The sequence below is a fragment of the Neoarius graeffei genome, chromosome 19 (assembly GCF_027579695.1).
Source record: "Neoarius graeffei isolate fNeoGra1 chromosome 19, fNeoGra1.pri, whole genome shotgun sequence".
NCBI lineage: Eukaryota > Metazoa > Chordata > Actinopteri > Siluriformes > Ariidae > Neoarius > Neoarius graeffei.
This window is the reverse complement of record NC_083587.1, coordinates 41,940,238-41,967,588: the sequence shown is the minus strand read 5'-3', so window position 1 is coordinate 41,967,588 and position 27,351 is coordinate 41,940,238. Positions and strand designations below refer to the sequence as shown.

The 27,351-nt window shown below is 41.7% G+C and overlaps 1 protein-coding gene across 2 annotated transcripts in view; it reads left to right on the top strand.

Annotated features, from left to right (window-relative positions):
- Positions 1 to 26,060, top strand: part of eef1e1 (eukaryotic translation elongation factor 1 epsilon 1) — a 37,871-nt gene extending 11,811 nt beyond the window's left edge. The window contains exons 3-5 of one of the 2 annotated variants that reach the window (XM_060900904.1): positions 24,490 to 24,585; positions 24,855 to 24,987; positions 25,304 to 26,060. In XM_060900904.1, the coding sequence (XP_060756887.1) occupies positions 24,490 to 24,585; positions 24,855 to 24,987; positions 25,304 to 25,341 (267 nt within the window). In that variant the 3' untranslated portion in view covers positions 25,342 to 26,060. Of the gene's footprint in view, positions 1 to 24,489; positions 24,586 to 24,854; positions 25,026 to 25,303 lie in introns of both variants that reach the window. The other variant, XM_060900905.1, reaches the window with a different exon arrangement.
- Positions 26,061 to 27,351: the final 1,291 nt, after the last annotated feature.

The following is a 27,351-nucleotide window of genomic DNA, read 5'->3' as shown; positions in this document are numbered from 1 at the left end:
TATAAATAAATTATCACTAACAATTTCATCGTGAAACGTGAGGGCCGCCGTTTGCAATATGCATGGCAACCAATCACGGGTAAGATGACAAAACAGGAAATTAAATGCATTAATCATTGTAATAAATACGTGCAACGTGATTGGCTCTGTCACGATCTCCTTCATTAATGTAGTTTATGTATGCAAGCAAATGTCTATATACACACAAGAAAAATCAATCTCAAGGTGCTTCATGTATATACGCAGGGTGGCCGCGGGTCCTTAAAAAGTCTTAAATTTACTTTTCCTAAAATAAGGCCATTAAAAAGTCTTAAATTGTCTTAAATTTCAAACCCCGTGGTCTTAAATTTTCAATCTTAAATTTATGGAGATTTTACTCAGTCATATCGTTAAAATGTGGTACACTTTGGATGGGGAAAAAGTTTAATCGTTTTTGATGCTCATAATTATACTGCGCAGGCTCCGAATCCACCGGTTGCTAGACACACGTGTGCTTGACAACCACTCAGTGCCTGATCTGTTGATGGAGGGTAGTCCGAGCCACAATGGGTAAATGTAAATTTAATGATAACTGGCTGCAAGATGCAAAATACTCGTGGTGGCTGAAAGCTGTACCCAAAGATGCCAACGAGGCATACTGTGTAGCATGCTGTAAGACTTTTAAGTTGGGCACAATGGGGATAAGAGCGGTGGACTCTCATATGAAGAGCGCCAAGCACGTTGCTTTTGCTAAAGGCCGCGAGCATCAGCCTCAAATATCCGACTTCAGCGCTGCCACCACTAACGGTCGTGGAGATTTCAGGGATGAGAATTTTCCGCGGAATTCCAAGTTTTTCCCGCTGAATGTCATTTTTGTGAAATGTGTAAATCCGTTGAGAAAATTTCGGTGGGGGGGGGGGTTCGGGGTGTGTGTGTATGGTTAACGATCTGTGGGCACCTTATAACGCAGACATCCCGAGTCTCCCGGAAGTTCCGGGAGTCTCCCGCATATTGATAGCGGGTCCCTGATGCCCACAAATTAGAGAATATCTCCCGGAATCTAGAGCGAGCAAGCAAGCGTACGCGAAACATCGTCTACCTCGCGCATCTTAGAATGTGCGCATATGACGGAGCGCGAGAGAGAGACTGCGCGTGTGCCTGTTCATGTAGCGCATGCTAGACAGAGAGCATCCTGATTGGGTTACTCAGCAAAATAAGCCAATCAGCTTTCAGTGTGGGCGGGCTTTTGTCCCTTTTCTTGAGGACTGACGTTTTCAGCTGAGTCAGTGCGGCCTACAGGATCGGCATGGTAGAGAGCAAGCGCGCGCCCCAAAAAACCAAAATACAAAACCCACTTCAGTCAGATTACACAAAAGACAAACCTGTAGACACCCTGATACGTGATTAAAAAAAAAAAAAAACTAGACAGATAGGCTGGCAACTTAAAACTTCTGTTGGCCCTTCCAAAAAGCTGCTGGCCACGGCCCAGGAACTATTTTACCCCAGGTTTATTTTTTTCATTGCCATGGACCTGGTTTATTCTCCAATTCAGCTGAGAGAGCTCAACTGCCATGCTTGGGTTGACCCATCTGTATACTCCTACTGCAGATTGCTTGGATTTACACAATGCCCATGCTACATCCACCACTCTTCCAGATGCTGCTGGAACTTGTGCTACACATCATCTGTACCATCCATTTAATCCTTTTGACCAGATCACTCATGCTGCACTGACTCCATCAAACCTCATAATATAAATTACATTAACATTTGTGGACAGTTTTCCCTTTAACCATGCCTACTATCGTTTGGTCATTTCCCATTCATTTGCCTTATTAAACTGTCATTCGTTTACCAGCAAAGCCACCTTGTTTAGAAATGTGACTGAAGATAAAAATATGGACCTGCAGCTGATCACAGAAACCTGGCAAACTCTGAATGACTGCACATGACTTAATCTGTACACTCCCCTCAGCTATAGTTTTTGGTTTTTTTTTTGTCCAACCCCATGTCACAGGTGGAGGGGGTGTCCTGGCTATTGTATACAGGAATAGACTGAAAGCTGTAACCATTAACCTCCAGTGTTTTGTCATTTTGAATATCTTGCATTGAAAATTACTGACCCCAAACCTCTATTTGTTCTCATCTACCGTCCACCCGAACTACTCCCAAGCTTTTTTCTGAGCTGACAAAATGGCTCATGTTAACAAATAGCTCTGTCTCTTCTGTACTGTTATTAGGTGATTTCACTGTCCATGTTGATGCAGGCTCTGCTACTGCAAGGGAATTTAAAGCTATTTTGAAGTTATTTAATATTAGGCAGCATGTTGACTTCCTCACTCATGTATGTGATTATACCCTTGATCTAGTATGTACTGTACCTCTGGGCTTGATGTCTCTATCTGGCATCTCTGATCACTATCTCATTCAAATCTGTTTTTCCTTACCAGTCACTGAAAATAGATAAGATAAAACTAAAAATCACACATCAAAATCTCAAATCTGTTGATCCAAATATTTTTGTGCCTGCCCTCTCTGCCTCCACTTTCCTCAGTGCTTGACTTATCTTCCCCCTCTGAGATTCTGACTGCGTACAACCCTTCAGTTTTAAGTATGCTTGCTCCTAAGGAGGTTTGGGTTGGGCTGCCTGCTCATTCCTCCCCTTGGTTCACTCTGGAGCTCCAGATAATGAAAGTAGCAGGTTGGCATCTGGGGGGGCTCTACAAAAGAATTGGTCTTGTCCGCTTACAAGCCTACTCTGATCACGTTCAGGAATGCAAAACTGCCTTCAATGCTGCTCGTGCATCTTGCCTGTCCTCTGCTATTAATAATGCCACCAGTAGATATAGATTCAGTGTTTTTCCCCAGAAAAAAATTAAAGCCCTAAATTCTGGCATGATAATATATAGACAATTGAGTGCTGAAAGTGCGAAGCGAAACTAGGGGGGTCCGGGGGCATGCCCCCCCCGTAACATTTTTTGAAAATAAATGCTCTCGGGTGCATTTTCAGGGTCTCTGAGAGGTTTTAGATACATGATGATTATAGGATAGATTTTACCAGTTTTTCAGTGATTTCTGACCTACCGTAAATAGTATTAATGTATACACATTTGAAATTTCACCTTAAAGTTCAACATGCAAGTTAAACTGTTTTTGTTATAGATTACTTAGGTATATGATGGATTGAAAATCTACGGGGATCCCTTAATTATCTATGATCAAGTAGTGTTATAACAAAAATGTGCATGAAAATATGAACAGTGGTTTGCTCCATCTTATGCAATCCAATGAAGAGAATCGATCATCATGACCCAGTGTTTCCCCTAGAAAATGTTTGAAGGTGCGGTGGCAAGACCTGCGCTCAGACGTCCCACCCCAGTATGCGGATAAAAACAGCCAACAGCACAGAAGGCTATACATAGATTAATCCATCGGTCATGACTTTAGCCCACAACATGCCAGCACATAACTGCGCAGAATAAAATGCTAAAACAGCCAACAGTACACAACAAAAGCACCTCGCTAGTAGGCTAACTCAACTTAAACAACTTGCTTGTATCAGTACCAATGCAGTATAGAAACATTGAAAACAGAGGAAGCAGTGCACTCGGTGGTGCTAATAGAAGTAACCAATGACTTACCCATAAAACTTCCCAAAGGCCTGCCTGCGTCTGTCATTGGCCTGCACGAACTCCTTTGCGATGGCTGTCATGTCAGTTTGTTCCAGAATGTCACGGTGAATATGGCAGTTCATCAAGTCATTCAGTCTCTTTTGTGTCGTTGTGGATCGGAGGTATGATTTCAGTCGACGAAGTGTGGAAAACGAACGCTCTGCTGATGCCGAGGGCACGAAGGCCAAAAGCCAGGGCACCGAGGCCATAAAATAAAACAATGATTTTAAGTTCATGTCTATAATGAATTTAATTTAAGGACTAATGACTCTTCTGAGGAAGATTGGAGTCCCGGTCAAAACTATCAAGCAGGTAAAGAAACATCTACAATATTATGTCTGAAGATAAGAAAATATTGAACACATCTAAACTTATCAATCCATCACTCACTTCAAAAATCGTAAAACTTATTAAATCTATATCCTCCCATAATTTTTGTTCAATTGACACCAAATGTACAAGAGCATCTTCAGACTGTACTACTATGCAGATTTTTGATTAATCAAAATTGAGCCTGGAGTTCATCAAAATGTTTGACTGTAAATGGAACATATACTAGCATGCAGGCTACTGATTAACCCATAAGAGCCCAGACCGATTTCTCAATCAAGGAAAATTATTGAGGAAATAAAATGAACTAAATAGACGACAAAGAAAACATCTCTGACCTTTTATTTTTTTAAATTAGCACTTTCATGTCTCAAGATCTGAAATATTAAATTGCAAATTTGCAGAACACTGCAACGCTATTACACTGTTAACCCCAAAGTTCATTCTATGCAAACAGTTTGAGTAAATTCCACTTTTAAAGATTAGTTTTATTGCATTACTTAAACAGTATGAGTATATGAAGAGTATATGAGACAGTCATTGGGTGTACTCATTTTTGTAATTTAAACAAACTAAAACTATCATGTTTTACCTCAGGCCACAGTGCTACCCTGTTGTGATCGGCTCAAAACTCAAGACAGGTTGAGTTGACGGCTACAGAGGAAGTTGCGCCATTTTCTAATTTACACAGAGCAATTTAAGGTCTGCACTTTTGACAGCAAGCTAATTAGCATGTTAGCGGCTACAGTTGAGTCGGTACTCGGCACGTTAAAAGTGGGTCAACGTTGTAACGACAACGCTACTGTACAAGCAATGCTTATTTAATGGTAACAAACTTAAGCCCTATATGTTGAAATTCCTGTCTTATTCGTTCGTTAATTTATCACACAGTCTTACCTCAGTCAACTTCTTCCCTCCTGAGAAAATTCAACGTCAGACGCGGACACAAGTGGGCGGGGGATGCATTTGATCCAAGTCTCCTGATTGGCTGGTGATAGATTGGTGGGCAGGGGATGCGTTTGATTAAGTCTCCTGATTGGCTGGTGATAGATTGGTGGGCGGGGGATGTGTTTGATTAAGTCTTCTGATTGGCTGGTGATAGATTGGTGTCATTATAGCGTGTCGGAGCGGTTCATGCCAGGCTCGAGTCCGCTCAACGTCAAAAAATATTGGTTTAGCCTATTTTTTTAAATAGGACTGCCTAGGGGTGCTACGGAATTCCTGAAGGTGCGGCGGCAAAAGTCAAGGTGCGGCGGCCCGCCGCAGCCAATTGTACATAGCGGAAACCCTGATGACCTCCTGTTGATCACAAAGGGATCTGAACCTAAGAACTGCCACCTTAAAATAAGTTGCTGTATTACTATAACTGTAATGATTTAGAATGTTTCTGATGCAATTACCATAATATATGTATAACTAAGATACACTGAAAAGAAAAGTAAGGCAACTGCATCTTATAAAGTTTAAATTTTGGCACTTTATTAAATGGACTAGATTAAGATTAAATCATATTTAAGGGAAAAGAGAACTTAATTCACACATTTATGTTTGCAGAAAGATTATGTACTTAGAAAGGCGGCACAGTGGTGTAGTGGTTAGCGCTGTCGCCTCACAGCAAGAAGGTCCTGGGTTCGAGCCCCGGGGCCGGCGGGGGCCTTTCTGTGTGGAGTTTGCATGTTCTCTCCGTGTCCGCGTGGGTTTCCTCCGGGTGCTCCGGTTTCCCCCACAGTCCAAAGACATGCAGGTTAGGTTAACTGGTGACTCTAAATTGACCGTAGGTGTGAATGTGAGTGTAAATGGTTGTCTGTGTCTATGTGTCAGCCCTGTGATGACCTGGCGACTTGTCCAGGGTGTACCCCGCCTTTCGCCTGTAGTCAGCTGGGATAGGCTCCAGCTTGCCTGCGACCCTGTAGGACAGGATAAAGCGGCTAGAGATAATGAGATGAGATTATGTACTTAGAAACACATTCATGAAGAGAATTTAAGTGTCAAATGTAGCATAATTTCGACTAATAATAAGCATATTTGGCAGTGTGATGTCACTGTGACCCTTTAAAAAAAGAATAATCTGGAGCCGCCTTTTGTTAAATGGATCCCATTTAACAAAAGTTTAATGGTAATGATGTTTAATGACATCACACTACCAAAAATGCTTATGATTATTATTTGAAATTGTGCTATATTTGACACATTTGGACAACTTCACTTCGTGAGAGTGTTTTAAGTACATGATCTTTCTGCAAACCCAAACTAATGAATTAAGTTTTCTACTCCTTTAAAGTAGATTAATTCTCCTTGGCTTTTGCTTGGCCCAATGTTGGGCAACCCTCTCATAGTCCATCTCGCTGTCATCCATGCTGATGTGGATCAAATTGTCCAGCGAGTGCTTTTTGAGCCAGTCGCTGTGATCAGAATTGATGACGTTTTCGTTGTCATGACAGTTGTCTGGTTTTGTGCGCCATCACTCACGTGGGTTTGTTGACGTTTAGTCAACCAATCTTTGATCGAAGCCATAATGATAATGGACTAGGTCAAACTTTTGTGATTAAAATCAGTCGGCTTTGTCTGTCTGGTGGGGGACAACATCGGCAGCCAATGAGTTCGCTTATAATGAATCGGAAAATTCCGGGATGTCTGACATTTTTCTTTGGATATTTTTATTGGACAGTTTGAACACGTGATCTTGACCTAGCCAACAGATTAGTTTGTTTACATCATACCATGCGGACATATTACTTTGACACAACACAAACATTGGAAAAAAAAAGACCGCTTGTTTAACACAAATATCAATCAATATGTAAATGGATCTGTTATTTGCTCTCCTATGTATCTAGTTACTTGTGGGTAGGAAATTTAATGTATCGGTACAAATCTAAGCATATCGGATTTTAACTAAAGCGACTAAGTATATCGGCAGGCAGAGCAAGCGTATCGGCCCCGATATGCTAAAACGCTTTGGGGAAAACCATGAGATTGCTTTTTTTCTCTTACCAGGATTATTCAGCCATCTGTTACTGGCTCGAGTGGTTCTGCAAAACCTATAGAATTTTTTCTGACAGTTTTTCCATGATCATCTTTTAGCTGCTCCCATTAGGGGGCCACAGCAGTTCTGTTCCGCATATTTGATTTGGCATAGGTTTTACACTGCATGCCCTTCTTAACGCAACCCTCCCTAATCTATCTGGGCTTAGGACTGGCACAAAGTATGCACTGATGCGTGCAGCCCCAGTGGCTGGGTATTTTACCTAATATGCATGTCTTTGAACTGTGGGAGAAACTGGAGCACCTGGAGGAAATGTACGCAGACACAGGGAGAACATGAAAACCCCTCCACGCAGAAAGGCTCCCATCGGGCATGAGGTTCGAACTCCGAACCTTCTTGTGGTGAGAACCCTACAATGATAATCAACTCTATTTACAACAGTTTCTCTAACACTGTCTTTTCCTCTCCTGAAATTCCTGTAGAGTGTTCTCTACACTTGCTATCTTCTTTCACACTTATGACTCCATCTGTTGCTGAGCTAATTAAAAACCTCGTACTCCTCTTATTGTGAATTAGTCCCTGTTCCCACCTCTCTCATAACTTGACATCCATTATTGTGGAGCTCATCTCTCGACTGATTAACAGATCCCATATCACTGGTATTGTCCTACTTGGTTGAAAAACTGCAGCAGTCACTCCAGTACTTTTTTGGGGAAAAAAAACAAAACTAATCTCAATCCATCAGATTTTAGTGATGTAACACCTTCCTGAATTGGGGCAGTGAGAAACTGGGAACAGGCATGATAGTTCAAGATGTGGTTTATTTTAATGTTCACTTTTCAGTGAGCCTAACTCATGCTCACACACCATTGGAGAACACAGCTCACTCTCTCCTTACTGGCCATCTACAAGACGTGTTAATAGACAGCCAGTAATTGGACACAGGTGCAACTCGTCACATGTTGCCTGCTGGTTCGACCTGACTTCTCGCTATTCATATCTGATGCTCGACCATACCCTCACTACCACATACTCCCACTGCCCGAATCAGGCCAGGGAGCCATCCGGCCTGCAGCTGACTCCCGCCCCTGGTGAGGGAGTTTATCCACCACCACCATCTGTGGACCACCTCGAATTCAAAGGGGTAAAGGGCCAAATACCAACGAGTGACCTGCGCATTGGCATCCTTCATGTGGTGGAGCTACTGGAGCATGGCATGGTCAGAACAAAGGGTGAAAGGGCATCCTATCGGAGAGTACCAGAGAGTGAGGACCATCCATTTTGATGACCAAACAGTCCTTCTCAATGGTGCTGTACTTAAACGTTCGCATCGAGAGCTTGCAGCTGATGTACAACACTGGGCGCTCCCCCCGCCACCACCTGGGACAAAACCGTCCCTAGCCCTCTGTCTGATGTATCGGTCTATAAAACAGAAGAGAGAGAAAAGTAAGGTGACTGCAACAGTGGGACCCCACACAAAACCACTTTAACTTGAGCAAAAGCCCGTTTGCACGGCTCTGTCCACTGGACTGGATCTGGTGTCCACTTTTTAGTGAGATCAGTCAGTGGGCTGATTTCCAAAAAATTGGGCACAAATTGTCTGTAATGGCCAGCCAGCTCCAAGAACTGCCTCACTCTCTTTTTGGTTTTAGGTCTTGGGCAGGCCGCAATTGCGGCAGTCTTATCAATTTGGGAACACACCTGCCCGTGACCCAAGTGGAAGCCCAGATACCATACTTCCACCTGTCCAATTGCACACTTCTTTGGGTTTTCTGTGAGTCCAGCACACCTGAGCAACCTCAGGACAGCACTGAGATGTTTGTAAATGCCACTGCCAATAATTTACTATAAATAATAATGTTGTGAAAATAGACAGCGGCATATGCATTGTGGGGACGGAGGATTTTGTCCATGAAACACTGAAAAGTCACTGGGGCCCCAAACAACAAAAATGGAAGGGTGATAAATTGGTGTAAACCAAACAGAGTGGAAAAGGCCTTCTTTTTTTCACAGGATAATGGAGTAAAGGGGATCTGCTGATATTCCTTTTGTTAAATCCAGTGTTGAATAAAAGCGAGCCACTCCTAATCGATTGGGCAGTTTATCATTGCGAGGCATCAGATGTGCATCAAATTTTAAACACCATGTTGACTTTTCTCTAGTCCACACAGAACTGAACCATCCCATCAGTCTTGGGAACTAAGACCACTGGACTGTTGTAGTCACTGTGTGACTCCTCAATTACCCCCATGTCAGGTATTGTCTTGAGTTCATCCTGAACCACATTTTTCTTGCGCTCAGGGAGCCAGTACAAGTGGCTGCACACCACCACGCATGGGGGAGTCTCCATGTGGTGCTCTATGAGGTTAGTGTAACCAGACAAGGGCAAAAACCTTTCACAGAATTCCTCCTGCAACCTGATAGCCTATGCTGTCTGGGATGGTAAGACTGGGGTGAATTGAGCCACACCTTTTGGACTTGCCTGGTTCCTGCTTCGACCTCTCGGAAACTACCATTGCCAGAGCCACAAGAACCTCCTCTCTCCATGATTTTTGGGAGATTGAGGTGGTAAACTTGACATGCATCATCAACTTCCCCATTTCACCATGTGACCTCAAAGGGCCCTTGCCACTTGGTGAGTAATTTAGAGCTCGGCATGGGCAGTAAAATGAGCACTTTATCTCCTGGAACAAATTCCCTTAGCTGTATCCCTCTGTTGTACAGGCAGGATTGACATACTGGCACCTGTAGCAAATTTGCCTGGGTTATCAGACTCTGTGCTGAGTTTTGCTCTCAGGTCAAGAACGTACTGAATTTCATTTTTGCTTTGTGGAGGTCCCTCCTCCCAATTTTATTTAATGACGTCAAAGATGCCACAGGGCTTGTGGGCATACAGCAATTCAAATGGGGGGGAACCCAGTGGAGGCTTGTGGGACCTCACACACTGCAAACAGAGGATCTCGCCATTTATTCCAGTTTCTGTGGTCTCCATGAATAAACTTACAAATCAAGTTCTTAAGTATTTGATTAAATTGGTCAAATAGCCTGTCCATTTGTAGGTGGTAAATACTGGTATGAATCCATTTAATCCCCAATAATTTGTACAGTTCAGTGTACATGGCATAAAATTGCCTTGGTCAGTCAGGATTTCTTTCAGAATCTCAACTCTGGAGATAATGCAGAAGAGTTCCTCTGCAAAACTAGGTGTAGAGATATTGCAAAGAGGCACTCCTTCCGGGTATCACGTTGCATAATCTGGTTAATACTACAAAACAATATCTTCATGCAGATTGATCTAATGGCCTGACAAGATCCATGCCAATTTTTTCGAAGGGGAGCTCAACACCACCTGCAGACATCGGCACGAATTCGATGGGAGACTGGTCGGAAGTTTGAGAGAGTCTCATGGTCCAACTGCGATTTCTTGAATAACTATGTAACTACTGCCTTCTTCAAGCATGAGGGCACATATGAGGTCTCCAGAGCTAGACTGACGATGGTTATGATCACAGGCAAGAGGTCATGTACAGTGCCTTGCAAAAGTATTCATACCCCTTGAACTTTTTCACATTTTTCCACCTTACAACCACGAACTTAAGTTTTTTTTTTTTGTTTTTTTTTTATTGAGATTTTATGTGATAGATCAATACAGAGTAGCACATAATTGTGAAGTGAAATGAAAATGATAAATGGTCTTCAAAATTTTAAACACACAAAAATCTGAAAAATGTGATGTGCATTAGTATTCAGCCCCCCTGCATCAGTACTTTGTAGAGACACCTTTTGCTGCAATTACAGCTGCAAGTCTTTTGTGGTATGTCTCTACCAGCTTTGCACATCTAGACACTGAAATTTTTGCCCATTCTTCTTTACAAAATAGCTCAAGCTCAGCCAGATTGGATGGAGAGCATCTGTGAACAGCAATTTTCAAGTCTTGCCACAGATGCTCAATGGGATTTAGGTCTGGACTTTGACTGGGCCATTCTAACACATGAATATTCTTTGATCTAAACCATTCCATTGTAGCTCTGGCTGTATGTTTAGGGTCATTGTCTTGCTGGAAGGTGAATCTCCTTCCCAGTCTCAAGTCTTTTGCAGCCTCCAACAGGTTTTCTTCCAGGATTGCCCTGTATTTAGCTCCATCCATTTTCCCATCAACTCTGACCACCTTCCCTGTCCATGTTGAAGAAAAGCATCCCCATAGCATGATGCTGCCACCACCATGTTTCACAGTGGGGATGGTGTGTGCAGGGTGATGAGCAGTGTTAGTTTTCCGCCACACATAGCGCTTTGCATTTAGGCCAAAAAGTTCGACTTTGGTCTCATCTGACCAAAGCACCTTCTTCCACATGTTTGCTGTGTCCCCTACATGGCTTCTGGCAAACTGCAAACGGGATTTCTTATGTCTGTCTTTCAACAATGGCTTTCTTCTTGCCACTTTTCCAAAAAGGCCAGATTTGTGGAGTGTACGACTTATAGTTGTCCTGTGCACAGATTCTCCCACCTGAGCTGTGGATTTCTGCAGCTCCTCCAGAGTGATCATGGGCCTCTTGCCTGCTTCTCTGACCAGTGCTCTCCTTGCTCGCTCTGTCAGTTTAGGTGGACGGCCATGTCTTGGTAGGTTTGCAGTTGTGCCATACTTTTTTCCATTTTTGAATGATTGATTGAACAGTGCTTCTTGAGATGTTCAGAGCTTGGGATAATTTTTTTATAACCTAACCCTGCTTTAAACTTCTCCAGAACTTTATCCCTGACCTGTCTGGTGAGTTCTTTGGTCTTCATGATGCTGTTTGTTCTTCAGTGTTCTCTAACAAACCACTGAGGCCTTCACAGAACAAGTGTATTTATGCTGAGAGTAAATTACACACAGTAGGACTCTATTAACTAATTAGATGACTTCTGAAGGCAATTGATTGCACTGGATTGTATTTAGAGGTATCAGAGTACAGGGGGCTGAATACTAATGCACACCACATTTTTCAGATTTTTATTTGTTTAAAATTTTGAAGACCATTTTATCATTTTCATTTCACTTCACAATTATGTGCTACTCTGTGTTGGTCTCATCTCATTATCTGTAGCCGCTTTATCCTGTTCTACAGGGTCACAGGCAAGCTGGAGCCTATCCCAGCTGACTATGGGCGAAAGGCGGGGTACACCTTGGACAAGTCGCCAGGTCATCCTGTGTTGGTCTATCACATAAAATCTCAATAAAAAACTTTTAAGTTCGTTAAGTTGTAAGGTGGAAAATTTGAAAAAGTTCAAGGGGTATGAGTTAGGGATCGACCGATATGTTTTTTTTCAGGGCCGATACCGATTATTATGGAATTGGGATGCCGATAACCGATATGTGCAACCGATAAATGTAAACATTATAATTCACATGAAATTAAACACAGCACACACTGACACAGACCTTCATATCCATCAAATGTATGTTTAATTGTAAAATTGAACATTAAATTTTGTGCAGGGACATGCCAGCAGCATTTGTACAATAAAGTCAAACATTAGTTAGAATAAAATGAGAAATAAAATAATATTCACCAATTAAAAAAATAAATCACTCCCTACTATATTACAGCTCACCATTTTCAGTGGAAAATAAATGAAAATACACTCTGGATTCTTTTACACTAAGAACTAAGTAAGACTTAGCAACTTCAAGTAGTTTTTAAATAACAAATCAAGTGTAGGGAGCTGCCTGCAGCATTTTTTAAAAAGTAAAATCAAACATAAAGTAGGCTATCACTCCCTATTCTGTAACAACTTAACAAGTAACCATCTACATCCTGGGTGCCCACTACGTCGATCGTGATCGACCGGTCGATCTCAAAGGCAGGGATGGTAGATCTCATGATTGATATGTAAATATTAATATATTTGTTATGAAAATTAAAAAAAAAAAGTCGTGGTCATTTTTACATGTAAACAAATTCGCTTTTTCCCCTGAAGCGAAATGTCAGCCAAGCGCTGCGTCAAAAAAATTGTTACATTAGGTTACCATGACAACCAGCAAAATGAAACTGCTAGTTTCAAAGATGCAGCGCCGTGATTTAGGAAACTTCCGAAACCTCGCCTCGGAGCTGGAGATGCAAGGGAGGGCGTTTGCGCAACTTAACAGTGCGCGCTACACTGAGCAGATTGAAATTCTCCAGTCAGAGTTTGAGAAGCGATTTCAAGACTTTGCTTTGCTCGAGCCACTAGCTACATTCATGTGCCACCTATTCGGGGAAGATACTGAGGTGGATTCCCTCGCCTCAAAAGTTGCGGCACTGTTTCAGCTGAACACGTCTGCCGTGGAAGACGAGATGCTGATGCTGCAGTCTGACATCGAGTTGAAGTCCAGGGCGCATGGGCCGTTTTGGAATTTACTCACGGAGGCGAAGTACCCGAACATGCGGCAATGTGCCACCTCCTTAACCGCATTGTTCGGCTCCACTTATTTGTGCGAGTCGGCCTTTTCGCATATGAAGATCATTAAGTCCAAATACCGCTCCGGTATGTCCGACGATCATCTCGAGGCCTGCTTGAGGCTCGCTACCAGCAGCTACTGTCCTATGTACTGTACTATGCAGCCCTCTCTGACTCCCTCCAGTGCCGATCATCATCAGATTAAGATCCGATTTAGGGCCTACATCAGTATGCTATGTATTAAAGTTGTGCTGTTGCTAAGTTCCACGGTAAAAAAAAAAAAAAGAAAAGAAAAGAAATAAGGAAAAAAATATAAAAGAAGGAAAAATGTTTTTATATAAAATTGTTGTAAATATCAAATCTCTGTCTAGCAGGCTATACAAAAGTCAATTGATGTGAACAAAAATGTTTTGGGGTTTACAATGCCTGTCTGGATGCATTTAACTTTTTTTTTCTAAACATAGCCCTTTTTTTTTTTTACAGTGGGCTTGTTTCATGTTTACATATTCGTAGTTTGCGGTTTATAAAAGTTAACAGTGATTTGAACAAAAATACATTTAGGAGTACAAAGCTTATGCATTTAACATAATTTGAATGTAAATTTCAGTCACCTTTTTGTATGCATGTTTGCATATTATTAAACAAATTGCATATGAATGTTTATAAATCAAAACAAGTGTCATTATTATTATTATTATTAGTAGTAGTAGTAGTAGTAGGCCTAGTAGTAGTAGCAGTACTAGTAGTCATAGTAGGCCTAGTAGTGGTAACAACCTAGTCCGAGTAGATCATATTAACATGGTCATTTTAAAAGTAGCTCGTGAATCAAAATATTGTGGGCACCCCTGATCTACATTCTAATGCTTTTAATGCCCAAGCCTAATATTCCCAATTTAGGAGGATTATATTGTAGTGAAGGAAGCACAGTTGCTCTGCATGTTAAAAGCTCTGGTTAAAAGGAGCGGCTCCTCCTTTAAGAGTATATCGCTTTCCGAATCAGAAGCGCTAGCGAGGAGAATCACTTGCGCAAAAATTATAATTACTAGTGGAGTACATTACAGCGCAATGTGAAGTAGCATAAGAATATTTTAAGTCAAGAGTTTAATTGATGTATTTCGTTCATTACCGTTTATCCAAGCAAGTGTGCATCCACGACACAATTCATTACTGAGCCCACAACAAGCGTCCTGACAAACTCCCTACAGTATTACATAGCCTACTAGCACCATATCACACCTGGCTTGTTTAAATGTTCAAATAGCGCTTTATAAAGTTACCTAACATGTACAAGTGCAATGCGCTTTTTGAGCACGAGTCACGTCATGAAATTTACTCATCACCATAACAAATAGCCAGTAGGCTTGCGCTAGCCTACAGAACACTAACACTACGTTTTATTTCATCTTCCCTTGACCACCTCTCTGTATGGCTGTCATTCTACTGTTCGAGTAGAACTACTGACACATTCACAACGTTTCCAGATGGGGATTTAAAAATGACTGCAGCCTACGTTATGCTGGGGACTGCTTACTATGGACAACATTACATGTAGTTTCAGCGAGACTAGTTGGTTGTAGGCTAATTCAAGTGCTTCCTTCCGTAAGCTAAGTTTGCCTGGCTACACAGATGCAAATGGACAATTTTAATGAGTAGTAGATGAAGAATGTAAACATATAATGATGTGCTTTTGCAACTTGTGTGTTTGTGACTTATTGCAGCAAAAGCAGCGTGTCCTTACCTTGAAGTGGGATCTGCTTCTGCCCGAGTGCCCATACGGCCGCCTTGAAACAGTTCACAGCGTTTAGCTACGCGTGTTGATTGGCTGTATCCCTTGTGCCGCTTCTGCCTGAGTGCCCGTACGGCCGCCTTGAAACAGTTCACAGCGGTTAGCTACGCATGTTGATTGGCTATATCTCTTGTGCTAAACAAATCAGATGTTGTGGTGGGCGGGACCGTGTTCTTGAACTCAGAGAGGCGAGTGCAGGAAAGGATGTGCAGTGACAGTCGCGTTAGGAATTAAATGGCTGCAAAAAGGCATGTTATCGGCATATCGGTGGAAATTATGGCCGATACCGATAACCCTAAAAATGCAGAATATCGGCCCGATATATCGGCCAGACCGATTATCGGTCGACCCCTAGTATGAGTACTTTTTCAAGGCACTGTAGAAACTTACTGAGGAGACTCGAAAGTAAGGGATCCAGAAGGCATGATGTAGACATGACCCTGCCAAGGTGTTTTTTTTTTTTTTTTAAATGTTTCATCAGCAGTAGTTGGTTCAAGGACGTCGAGCTGATGGTCAACAGTGTTATCGTCAAGTGCTGAAAAAATATCCAACAGAGCCCTTGGATGAGAGTCCATTCCTGATGGCCTTGATCTTATCAGTAAAGAATTAGGCAAAACTGTTTGCAAGCTCAACAGCTGAAGCCGCAGTGGTGTAGAATTTCACAGGCTTGCGACAGAGTACACGAGCTATTAAGCAAAACAGACCCTTATGATTGTGACCCGCTTCTTCAGTGAGAACAGAGTAGTATTTCCTCTTGGTGGAATAAATGTGATCTTTTAACAGTTTGCATTGGTCAAACTATCTCTGACGTTCTACTTCAAGCAGGGATTTGTGCCATCATCTTTCAAATCTCCTCCTCAAGGTCTTATGTTTGGCGATTTCCTTACTGTACCATGGGGCAGCTGGTCAAATAATTCTAGAATTTCTCTGAAGAGTAGTATGACTGAGCAAAAAAGATAGCATGGCATCATACTGACTACAGAGTTCCTGAATGGTCAATGCTGGTTGAAATAACGATGGCAAGGAAAGCAAGTCACGGTGAAAATTAGTCAGTATTATGACGCTTGCAAAAACAAGTTTCTTTCCTTGGTGGTTTAGATATGGTCAAATTGAAAAAGATGGCAGAATGGTTAAGCCTAGGTCACAACCGGACGTACGATTTTTTTTTTTTTTTGGCCGTGCGATTTTTGGCATTTCCCAAATTGCTGCTTTTTTTTGTTTTGTTTTGTTCGTGGAGAAAGGCGCACGTTGGCCGTAAGTTTGTCTTGCAACCTGAAAAAAACGTAAGCACCCGTAGAGTTTATTTGACATGACAAAGAACCTCTGCGGCCAGTCTACGGCTCGAAAATCAGCACGTCACACGCGCGCCCTCCTTGCGTTTTTTGCATGTAGACCGGCCGTAGGAGCACGTACGGCCGGTTGTGACCGAGGCATTAAATATTGCACGATCCCATGCAGACAAATTCCCAACAGAAAATTTGTTGCTTCTGGTAATAATCAGATCTAATATATGGCCATCCTTATGAGTAGCAAAGGAGACATGTTGTTTAAGATGAAATGCATCTAAGATGATCATTAAACTTGCTAGTAGGTTATCAGTAAGATTGTCATCATTACCAGTGATTTTAACATTCATGTTGACATTTCCAAGAAGAATGCTGACATGCTCTGTTAAAGAAGAAAATTTGTTCAAAAATAATCACGAAGATGAAGAGGGAGGATGATATACTACAATAATTATTGAAGACATGGAATTAGGGCAAATGACCATCTCCATAGATTCAAAGGATCTGAAAGATTTTGGTTCAGATTCCTCCAGTCTTAAAGAGCTGGTATACAATACACCAACTTAGGGCTGGGCGATATGGAGAAAAAAAAATATCTCGATATATTTTTGCTATATCTCTATATACGATATACATCTCGATATCTATGCAGGAAAATCAACCCCCAAAAAACAGACACACCAAATTCAGCAAGGTATTTTTTTTTTTTTTTTTTTTTTTTTTTTTTTTTTTATTGAAGTGCAAACAGGTAGGCAGCCAAGTGCCTAGAGGTAGACGGGTACTAGTACCAAAGTGCTTGTGCACCATTTTTAACATGAATTAGCAAACCAAGGAAGTAGTATATTGCCTTATTTTAATTACAAACATAAAATCTGAGGGTAGGCAGTTCTTATAAAGTGCGTCTTAAACATTTAAGATAACAAAAAAAACCCTCATTTCATAAATAATAATTTGACTTATAGAAATAATACATATTGCCTTCCTTTTCCTTAAAAACAAAACTCAAACTCATCTCACTGCATTAACTCTTTTGTAGTAGTCAGTAACAAATACATAGCCAAAAACTGTACCTGTTGTGTAACATTTTTACATTTGAAGATTTTGAGCAAGGAATACCAATCTGTCTACTGTGTCAGGCTTAAGTGCAGCCCTCTGACAAGTAACTATATTTCCACTGCAGCTGAAGATCCTTTCAGAAGGACTGCTAGTGGCAGGCACACAGAGGTACTTTTTTGCTAGGCTGCTCAGTGCTGGATAAGCAACCTCATGTTCCCACCACCGTTGTAGTGGATCTGCCTCACTGTCCAAACATACAGACTGTAAATAGCTTGACAACTCATTCTCAATGGACTCACGAGGTGTTAAGGCAGAGAAAGGGGCATCTTGGTCAAAGAAGCTGGCTAGGGTTTTTCTCTTCTTAGCAACGGGGGGGCGCCGGATCTGCTACGACGCTCTCTTCTGCAGCAGACTGGGGCCCAGCTTGGTCCACAGCTGCAGCAGAGCTCCCCTGATCAGCAAGCAGTTCCTCAGCTTCGTAGATGACTCTCTCTTTCAATGCAGCCAGTTTCCCACTGCTGACATATGTCCCCCGAAACCGGGGGTCGATAAAGGACGCCATGTCCAGTAAATCAGAGGTAGAGGGCTCGGAGTATTTGTCATTTAAGTAAGTGAGGATGGTGTGCCTGATTGTGTTTGCCAGCTCACCGTCATCTTCTTGTGGAGCAAGGAGCTTGCTGTTGAACAGGTGCAGCACGGGTCGTATGTAAGAAAGGGTGACGTACCCCTCCCCAGACAGCGCGTCGGTGAACTCCTGGAGGGGCTTCAGTGCTCTCTGGATTGCCTCCAAGACTTCGATGTCTTGCCAGGTCAGGACTAACTGCCTTGTTTTCTTATCTGCAGAGAGGACTTTGGCGAGTGCCCTTTCTTGCTCAAGCACTCGTTCCACCATTTGGAGACGAGAACCCCACCGCGTAGCCGACTCTGTGATGAGCTGGTGGGCTGGCAAATTCATTTGAATCTGTGCTTTGGCCAGCTCCCTCCTCCGTTTCCAGCTGTAGGAAAATGCAGCCACGGTTTTCTTGCAAACTGCAATGGCCCGTGTGATCTTGGAGTTTTGCATACCATGGCCTGTAAACACAGAAAAAGCACACATTAAATTAATAGTTTTTAAATATAGTTTAATAGGTGTGTGTGTGTGTGTGTGTGTGATTTGATTTAACACATTGTGATTTTAAATTACTCTGCAACACAGTTTTTCTAGAAATGCTATATTAATTTATTACAGCCACTAAAATACAAGTGTGCTTTACCATCATTAAATCAACGCCACATAGACCTTCCACCCAAACCACCCAAACATTTCACTCACTGGCAACACACACACACACACACACACACACACACAGATTAAACTCCCCGATCGCCAAATGCAGCCTGTGCCCAAAACACTGCATCCTCAGCCACTTCTTGGTCTGTACGGCACTGACAATGTTGGATCCGTTGTCGGTGGTAATGGCCACAGGATTTGGATTCAACATCCATGTCGTCGTCACGTCACCGAGGGCCTCTGCAATGTTTTCTCCCGTGTGGTCTTGTGGAAAATAGGTCGTCTGCAGGCAGGCACTTTTAATCTCCCACTCGACGACGATGTAATGTATTGTCACACACGTATGGCTCACACGTCCTGCTGCTCCACATGTCTGTGGTCAGGGCATAGTGGACGACTTTTGCCAGATCAGCAGCAAGGCGCTGTCTGTGTTGTGTACATTCGGGGGAGTTCCTGTCTTGCAAAAAAGTGCCGACTAGGGAGACTGTATCTCGGGTCTAGCGTTTTGAGCATCCGTATGAACCCCGGTTGCGCAACGACGGCAATGGGTGCCATGTCCTTTGCTATGTGAAATGCAACTGACTCCGTTATGCTGGCCCACCTTGCGCTCATTTTTTCGTATGGTACACCCCGGGGTAAAGCAGTGTGGAGTGTTGTCTGCTGTGGAGTCTTGGTAGAGGTGGTGGGTTTGGGCGCGACGGCCGCGACCTGCAGCCTGGCACACTCCTCATACAAAAGTTTGTGGCGTACCTGTAAATGGTTGAACAGGTTCGTGGTGCTCGACGCTTTGGTTGCCACCAAGTTCTTGCATTCCCGGCAGTAGACCTCTTTCTGTTGTTCGTCCGACGGTTTAAAACCAAAATATCTCCATATAATGGAGCCATTTGTCCTTTTTTTTTGGTACGAGTTCTGCCACCTCCGGGCTTTCTGTGGGCGCCGCCATGTTGAATGAGTTAACACGGCCGCCTACACACGAGGGGAGGGGGTACAAACGCAAGAAGGAGGTGGGGCGGGCAGCACCATGGCACAGTGAAGGAAATTAAGCACAGTGGCGAAATCATATTAATTTAGAGCATTATCTCGATATATACGATATGCCAAAATCTTTTTCGTGTTCATAAAACATATCGATATATCGCCCACCCCTACACCAACTCCACCCCTAGTACCATTCATCCTAGGTATAGCGTAAACTATTTGTTTACGCTATTTGCGTAAACAAATAGTCGTCAGGACGAAGCCATGTCTCAGTTAAAACCATGATGTCAACTTTTTATCCATGACGAAGTCCTTGATGTCCATTGATTTGTCTTAATTGACCGGGCATTTACATGGCATTATATAAAAAAAAAATTTCTAACAAAAATTTATCCATTTTAAAAGTTATGATATTGCTAAAAGTGGGCTTACCTGGGCACAACCATTTGTATTGAAACCAGGTATCTACTTGCGACGTAACCATGTGACATGCGCCATTTCCCTTAGTAACACAGTCAACAAAGGCTTCTTAAAAAAAAAAAGAGAGAGAGAGAATCCCCGGGCGCTATAGTACACTGCTCGTGTGCATGCGTGCCTGTGTTCACTGCTTCAGATGGGTTAAATGCAGAGAAATACATTGCAGCATAGTGAAATTCTGTGTGACAAACAAAGACGTACAATTCTAAAAATCTAATCAGAAATTTTCTGTAACCATGTGATTTTTACTGGCAATAAAATAAGCGAATAAGTTTTTATGAAGTGTAAATCTAACACTGCTAGATAACGCATACACAGCACTGACACACATACTAGTAAAGTGTTCATTGTCATAGCATCATGATTCTTGCCATCTACAAAGATTGCTTTTCTCATTGAATAAAAACAAACACAAGCCTGTTGCGTAAAAATACAAGTTTTTTTTTTTTTTTTTTTTTTTTTTTTGGGGGGGGGGGACCCTCTGTGAGTAGCTGGCAATGTAGGCAGCAAAAGGCTCCCAAAGGCTGGGTGTGTGTCTGCTCACTGTTTGTGTAGAAATAGGAACAAGTGAACTCTCGGACATGTCTTGTATGGATATTATCTGTCAGTATAAAGGAGTTTATTTTGGATTTTGTTTGCCTGTAAATACAAATTTTGTTCACACAAAGATATTTCTTTGATACAATTGTGTTGGCTACTCATTGAAATTACATCAGAATTAATACTCAATCTAGTGAGTGGAAAATCTCCACTGTATTGTGATACCAGACATGAAGGGTTAATCCTCAGAAATATGCAATCACTGTTACAAAGTCTGAAGGGTTTTTTTTATGAATTTCTACCAGGATTTGAAAACCTCATCTCAATAAAATCATGTTTTAAAGGTCCTAAGGTATGAAGTTCTGCAAAATTCTTTCAAAATATGAAAGTGTAGACATTGTACTGATGATATGCCAAAATCTAAAATTTGACTCTCTTAACCCACACAATGCAGTTCCCCATGCATCTCAAAACTGTGACTTTGACGTCCAGCTGGTTTTATAATGGGTCACTTTTATTATTATTATTTTTATTATTATTATATATTTTTTTTAACTAATTATTTTATTTATTTTGTGTACCATTCTCAGCATTAGGGGTCGACCGATAATCGGCCTGGCCGATATATCGGGCCAATATTCTGCATTTTTAGGGTTATCGGTATCGGCCATAATTTCCGCCGATAACATGCCTTTTTGCAGCCATTTCGTTCCTAACGCGACTGTCACTGCACGTCCTTTCCTGCGCTCGCCTCTCTGAGTTCAAGAACACGGTCCCGCCCACCACAACATCTGATTTGTTTGGCACAAGAGATATAGCCAATCAACACGCGTAGCTAAACGCTGTGAACTGTTTCAAGGCGGCCGTACGGGCACTCGGGCAGAAGTGGCACAAGGGATACAGCCAATCAACACGCGTAGCTAAACGCTGTGAACTGTTTCAAGGCGGCCGTATGGGCACTCGGGCAGAAGCAGATCCCACTTCAAGGTAAGGACACGCTGCTTTTGCCGCAATAAGTCACAAACACACAAGTTGCAAAAGCACAACATCATTATATGTTTACATTCTTCATCTACTACTCGTTAAAATTGTCCATTTGCATCTGTGTAGCCAGGCAAACTTAGCTTACGGAAGGAAGCACTTGAATTAGCCTACAACCAACTAGTCTCGCTGAAACTACATGTAATGTTGTCCATAGTAAGCAGTCCCCAGCATAATGTAGGCTGCAGTCATTTTTAAATCCCCGTCTGGAAACGTTGTGAATGTGTCAGTAGTTCTACCCGAACAGTAGAATGACAGCCATACAGAGAGGTGGTCAAGGGAAGACGAAATAAAACGTAGTGTTAGTGTTCTGTAGGCTAGCGCAAGCCTACTGGCTATTTGTTATGGTGATGAGTAAACTTCATGATGTGACTCGTGCTCAAAAAGCGCATTGCACTTGTATATGTTAGGTAACTTTATAAAGCGCTATTTGAACATTTAAACAAGCCAGGTGTGATATGGTGCTAGTAGGCTATGTAATACTGTAGGGAGTTTGTCAGGACGCTTGTTGTGGGCTCAGTAATGAATTGTGTCGTGGATGCACACTTGCTTGGATAAACGGTAATGAACGAAATACATCAATTAAACTCTTGACTTAAATGTTCTTATGCTACTTCACATTGCACTGTAATGTACTCCACTAGTATTTATAATTCTTGCGCAAGTGATTCTCCTCGCTGGCGCTTCTGATTCGGAAAGCGATATACTCTTAAAGGAGCAGAGCCGCGGCAATTTATACAAAAAACAGAAACTGCCTCAGTGGACAACATGCAGAGCAACTGTGCTTCCTTCACTACAATATAATCCTCCTAAATTGGGAATATTAGGCTTGGGCATTAAAAGCATTAGAATGTAGATGGTTACTTGTTAAGTTGTTACATAATAGGGAGTGATAGCCTACTTTGTTTGATTTTACTTTTTAAAAAATGCTGCAGGCAGCTCCCTACACTTGATTTGTTATTTAAAAACTACTTGAAGTTGGTAAGTCTTACTTAGTTCTTAGTGTAAAAGAATCCAGAGTGTATTTTCATTTATTTTCCACTGAAAATGGTGAGCTGTAATATAGTAGGGAGTGATTTATTTTTTTATTGGTGAATATTTTATTTTATTTCTCATTTTATTCTAACTAATGTCTGACTTTATTGTACAAATGCTGCTGGCATCTCCCTGCACAAAATTTCATGTTCAATTTTACAATTAAACATACATTTCATGGATATGAAGATCTGTGTCAGTGTGTGCTGTGTTTAATTTCATGTGAATTATAATGTTTACCTTTATCGGTTGCACATATCGGTTATCGGCATCCCAATTCCATAATAATCGGTATCGGCCCTGAAAAAAACATATCGGTCGATCCCTACTCAGCATGGCATTGACTTCGTGAGTGTGGCCTGTGTACAAGTGCTGTAAATACTACTGAGTGGCGTGTTCCTAAGATTAGTGGTGGTGTACTTGAGACCGGTCTCAAGACTACTTTTTGAAGGTCTTGTCTCGGAACTAACTGCATTTTTCCTCAGTCTTATCTTGGTCTCAGACATGGAGGACTCAAGATTTTATTTCAAGACCAGTAAAGACCACAATTGCGGGGCTTTCATTGAATCGCCTATGCATTGTCTCATTTATTTGTTCACATCGTTACTGAGATTGGATGTAAAACTTCCTGCTTCAGATGCAACCAATAATGTGACTCATTGCTAATTTGAAATTTTTTCTTCTTGTTAACAGCTGTCCGTCCATACGTCCCCTGCGTGCATGCACACATATACACACATACTGGTCTAGTCCTGGTCTTCACTCGGTCTCACTCTGCCTTGGTCTTGACTTGATCTCAACTTCTCAAAGTCTTGGTCATGACTTGGTCTTGGTTTGGGTGGTCTTGACTACAACACTACCTAAGATACGGTTCCTATTTTTGCTGGTAAATTGCGTGTCAATTTTCCTCTCCAAACATTAATATACAATATTTCAGTATTTTCAGCATGTTTCACATGTCCTCTAAAAGTTAATCTGGCATCTAAACAGTGTGAACAGATTTAGACTTCATAAACTGACTCAGGAGGGTTTAATTGCTGATCTCACACAGAGTCAGACACTATCTTCAGAATCATGCTTAAAAGTCATGCATATGGACAGCATGTGCAGAAGTTTGTCACAGGCACCCAGGATGTACACACTGCTCTATGTACTAAGTGTTGCTGCAAGTAGCTGGGGTCAGTTTACTTTAGCAGTGTTTGCTCCAGAGTGGAACTGTGATGATCAACACTTAATATTGTCACTTAATGGTCGGTCTCTCTCTCTCACACACACACACACACACACACACACACACACACACACACACACACACACACACACAGTAAAACTAAAATGATGTATGTGCAGTGTAAGACTACACTTTAAGCCCCAATTGCAATCAAGAATGAAAAAGGTTGCCCCAGGAAGCAGAAGCAATTTAAAGCTCACTGTCAGATGGAAGCAGCCCATTAAACATGATATTTAATAGAAACACTGAGCAGCAGTCTATAAATAACCAAAGAAATCAGTGTACAGTACATTTCCCTTACCCTCCCATCAGCCATGACTAATTTGCTATATAAAATAGAATGCAACAGAGAATATAAATTTGTTTAAAAAAAAAAAAGTTGACAAGTAATACTGTCTTTGTTTTGCAGGAGCTCAATCAGTACCTGGTGGACAAGGTGTATCTGGCTGGAAACAGCATCACTCTGGCAGATACACTGGTGTATAATGGAATCCATCCCATTGTTGTAAGTTCCTCCACTTTGTGCAAGACAGCAGGGAAAACTAATAGACTTTAGAAGGAAAAGCAAAATGAAGATGGAATTACTTTATTTTGTTGTCATCATTTATGTATTAAAGTCAGCAATCAGCAAAAAAGCTTAATTCTTGAATGATAGAGAGGAAAAAAGATAAAATTATTATATTGCTGTATATGTTTTTTTTTTTAAACTGTGTTTTTACGTCTCTACTTTGCCAAATTGTTAATAATTATTGTTCTTCTCTTCCCCTATATCAGATGGAGCTTGCAGTACAGCAGAAAGAAGAGTACTTGAACGTGACCCGATGGTTTGATCACATTCAGCACTATCCAGGGGTGCGTCATCACTTGCCCCCTGTGGTAGTTCTGAGGAACAGAGTTTACCCAAGCGGTCAGCACTGACCACCTTGTTCAACCAACCTTGTCCTTGTATGTTTGGTTGGTTGGGTTTTCTTCTTCTTAATGTAGGAGTTGGCCAGTGAGGATGCACAGTAGTTTCTTTTTCCAGGTTTTAACTTGTGAGACTTTAGGCAAGAATATTTATAAGGCATATACTACATAAGTATGAAGAATGAAGCAAAGGAAAAATACACATGCAGCTAATTGAGCCAGCCAGACTCATGCCAGATGATGTCCTGTATTCTGGTCTATTTTAAGTTTTAATTTTAAGTCATTTTATTAATTTTCTGTCTCCATTCTTGTTTTAGGCTATTCAGTTTTCTCCTGCTCATCATTTTCTCTCTGAGCTGCATTGATTGTAGTTGTGTGGGCAGTGTACAGTGCTTAGCCTGGCATACCGATTTAGTGCTCTGGGGCAGAGAGCAGGCTACCAGCTGCAGCAGGCAAACCAGTGCCAATGCTGCTTCCTCTCCTCAGAATCTCCACAGCCAGTTGCTGAGAGCAACTGCATGTTGTTTTCTCATTTCACCCACAGTCTCCTACCCTGAGCTGGTACCCTGAGCTGGAAAATCCTACCATGCCTCAAATGAGTACCAGCTGAAACACTAACAGTATCAGAGATTTGAGAATTTCAGAATTATATTTGGTGACTCTGTGTGTGTGTGTGTGTGTGTGTGTGTGTGTGTGTGTGTGTGTGTGTGTGTGTGAGAGAGAGAGAGAGATAAGGTACTTTTTGAAGGAACTTTCTCTGTAAATGGAAAAAATGGCTTAGAGATAAGACTGCTTGTTTTGAGCTGCAGTTCTGAAAAATGTTTCTTCCTTTTGTGTCAATTTCTGCTCTGTGTGGAATCTGCAGTCTTTGTGGTGGAAAATCATTTGATAAGGTTTGGGAAAAGTAACCCCATTATTTGTTCATATCTCTGCTGTGCATATACTGAGACGTGTTATTTTATTGTATTTCCAAAACCATCATGAAATGGCTACTGCTCCTAAGCCAAATTTTGCTGTTTTATGTAAACACAAATTAATCTTGTGCCAATAAAGAAAAGGAAAAGGGAAATCAAATTTTTCATGTCTTCTGTAAGTGCTCCTGTCATTGATATACCCTGTTTTATGGTGTTTGGGGGGTAGACACAGTGGAACAAAGCAGTATGTGTTTGCAAGCTGTAAAAACTGAGGAAAGAATACAACACAAATCAAGCAGTCATCAGGACAGGCCTTGTGACTACATACATAATGAATATCTCCACAGTGGAGTGTTTGTTTCCCTGCTTATTTCTGTCCCATCATACTTTAATTGTCTGGATAATCTAATAGAAGTTTTGGAGTGATTTGAGGTGTTGGAGGAAAATGCCATTCACATTTAAGTGACCTTGCAAACAGTGAATTTTAAACCGGTAAAGTAATATTGAAGGAATTTTAAAAAAAAAAAAAGGATTTTGGGGTTTCTTCCCCCCCCCCCCAACTCTGTAGCCATGTATCAGCACAGAAGTCAACAATTAATGTCTTGAGATCTGTTGAAGATTCATACAAAAAAAAAAAAGCATTTCAGCCAGCTGTGACCTGGATTATTGTAATATACTGTAGAAATCAACAGCTTCTTATTTTGGAACCTCAGTAAACTTGGCCTTTTCTTCTGTACTGAAAGGCAACTCTCTCCAGGGGAGGGTCACTTAGGGACGCAAAAATGTTCCTTTTTCCACCCATGTGGTTGAGCTACATTTAATTTGCAGTACCCTTTATTAGAATTGAGTTCAAAATTCAAGTTGTTCAAGGACTTGTGTGAGAAAGTGTGGTGACAGAGTTTGGCAGATTGTAAGTTCCTGATGATGCCCTAGCCATCCGTGGCTGGGAGCACTCTAGTCCTGCTCTCTGGGTGGGAGGCATTACCCTTTCCATTCAGTGAGTGCAACACTGACCAGTCGGGGGGGTGGTACAAGCAGTCCATTTCTGTTTTTAAAACAAGCTAAATCAAATTCTCATCACTGCCATTGCAGACAGCATTGCATTCTGGATGCACGATGAACTTGAAACACTTGAGTATCTGTACTGAGAGACTTGTTTTCTCTTTATTTTACAGCAACATCTAGAGTATAACCTAAATGTAATGGCATTTCTTCAGTCTTTCTAGGCCTATTATTATTGCCCAGACAATGCAGTTTCTCTCACTGGGACCCATTGGCACTCTGGAAACAATGATTTTGAAGCTCCATTCAGAGCTGTGTAAAGATAGACATATTCATGGAAAGCCAGATGTAGTCAGGGTGAGTGGGAGTCTGTTAACACAGGGAAAGTTGTTCTGTCAGTTGGCACTTCTGTTTCTGTAACCTTCAATGACAATTATGTTGAACAACCT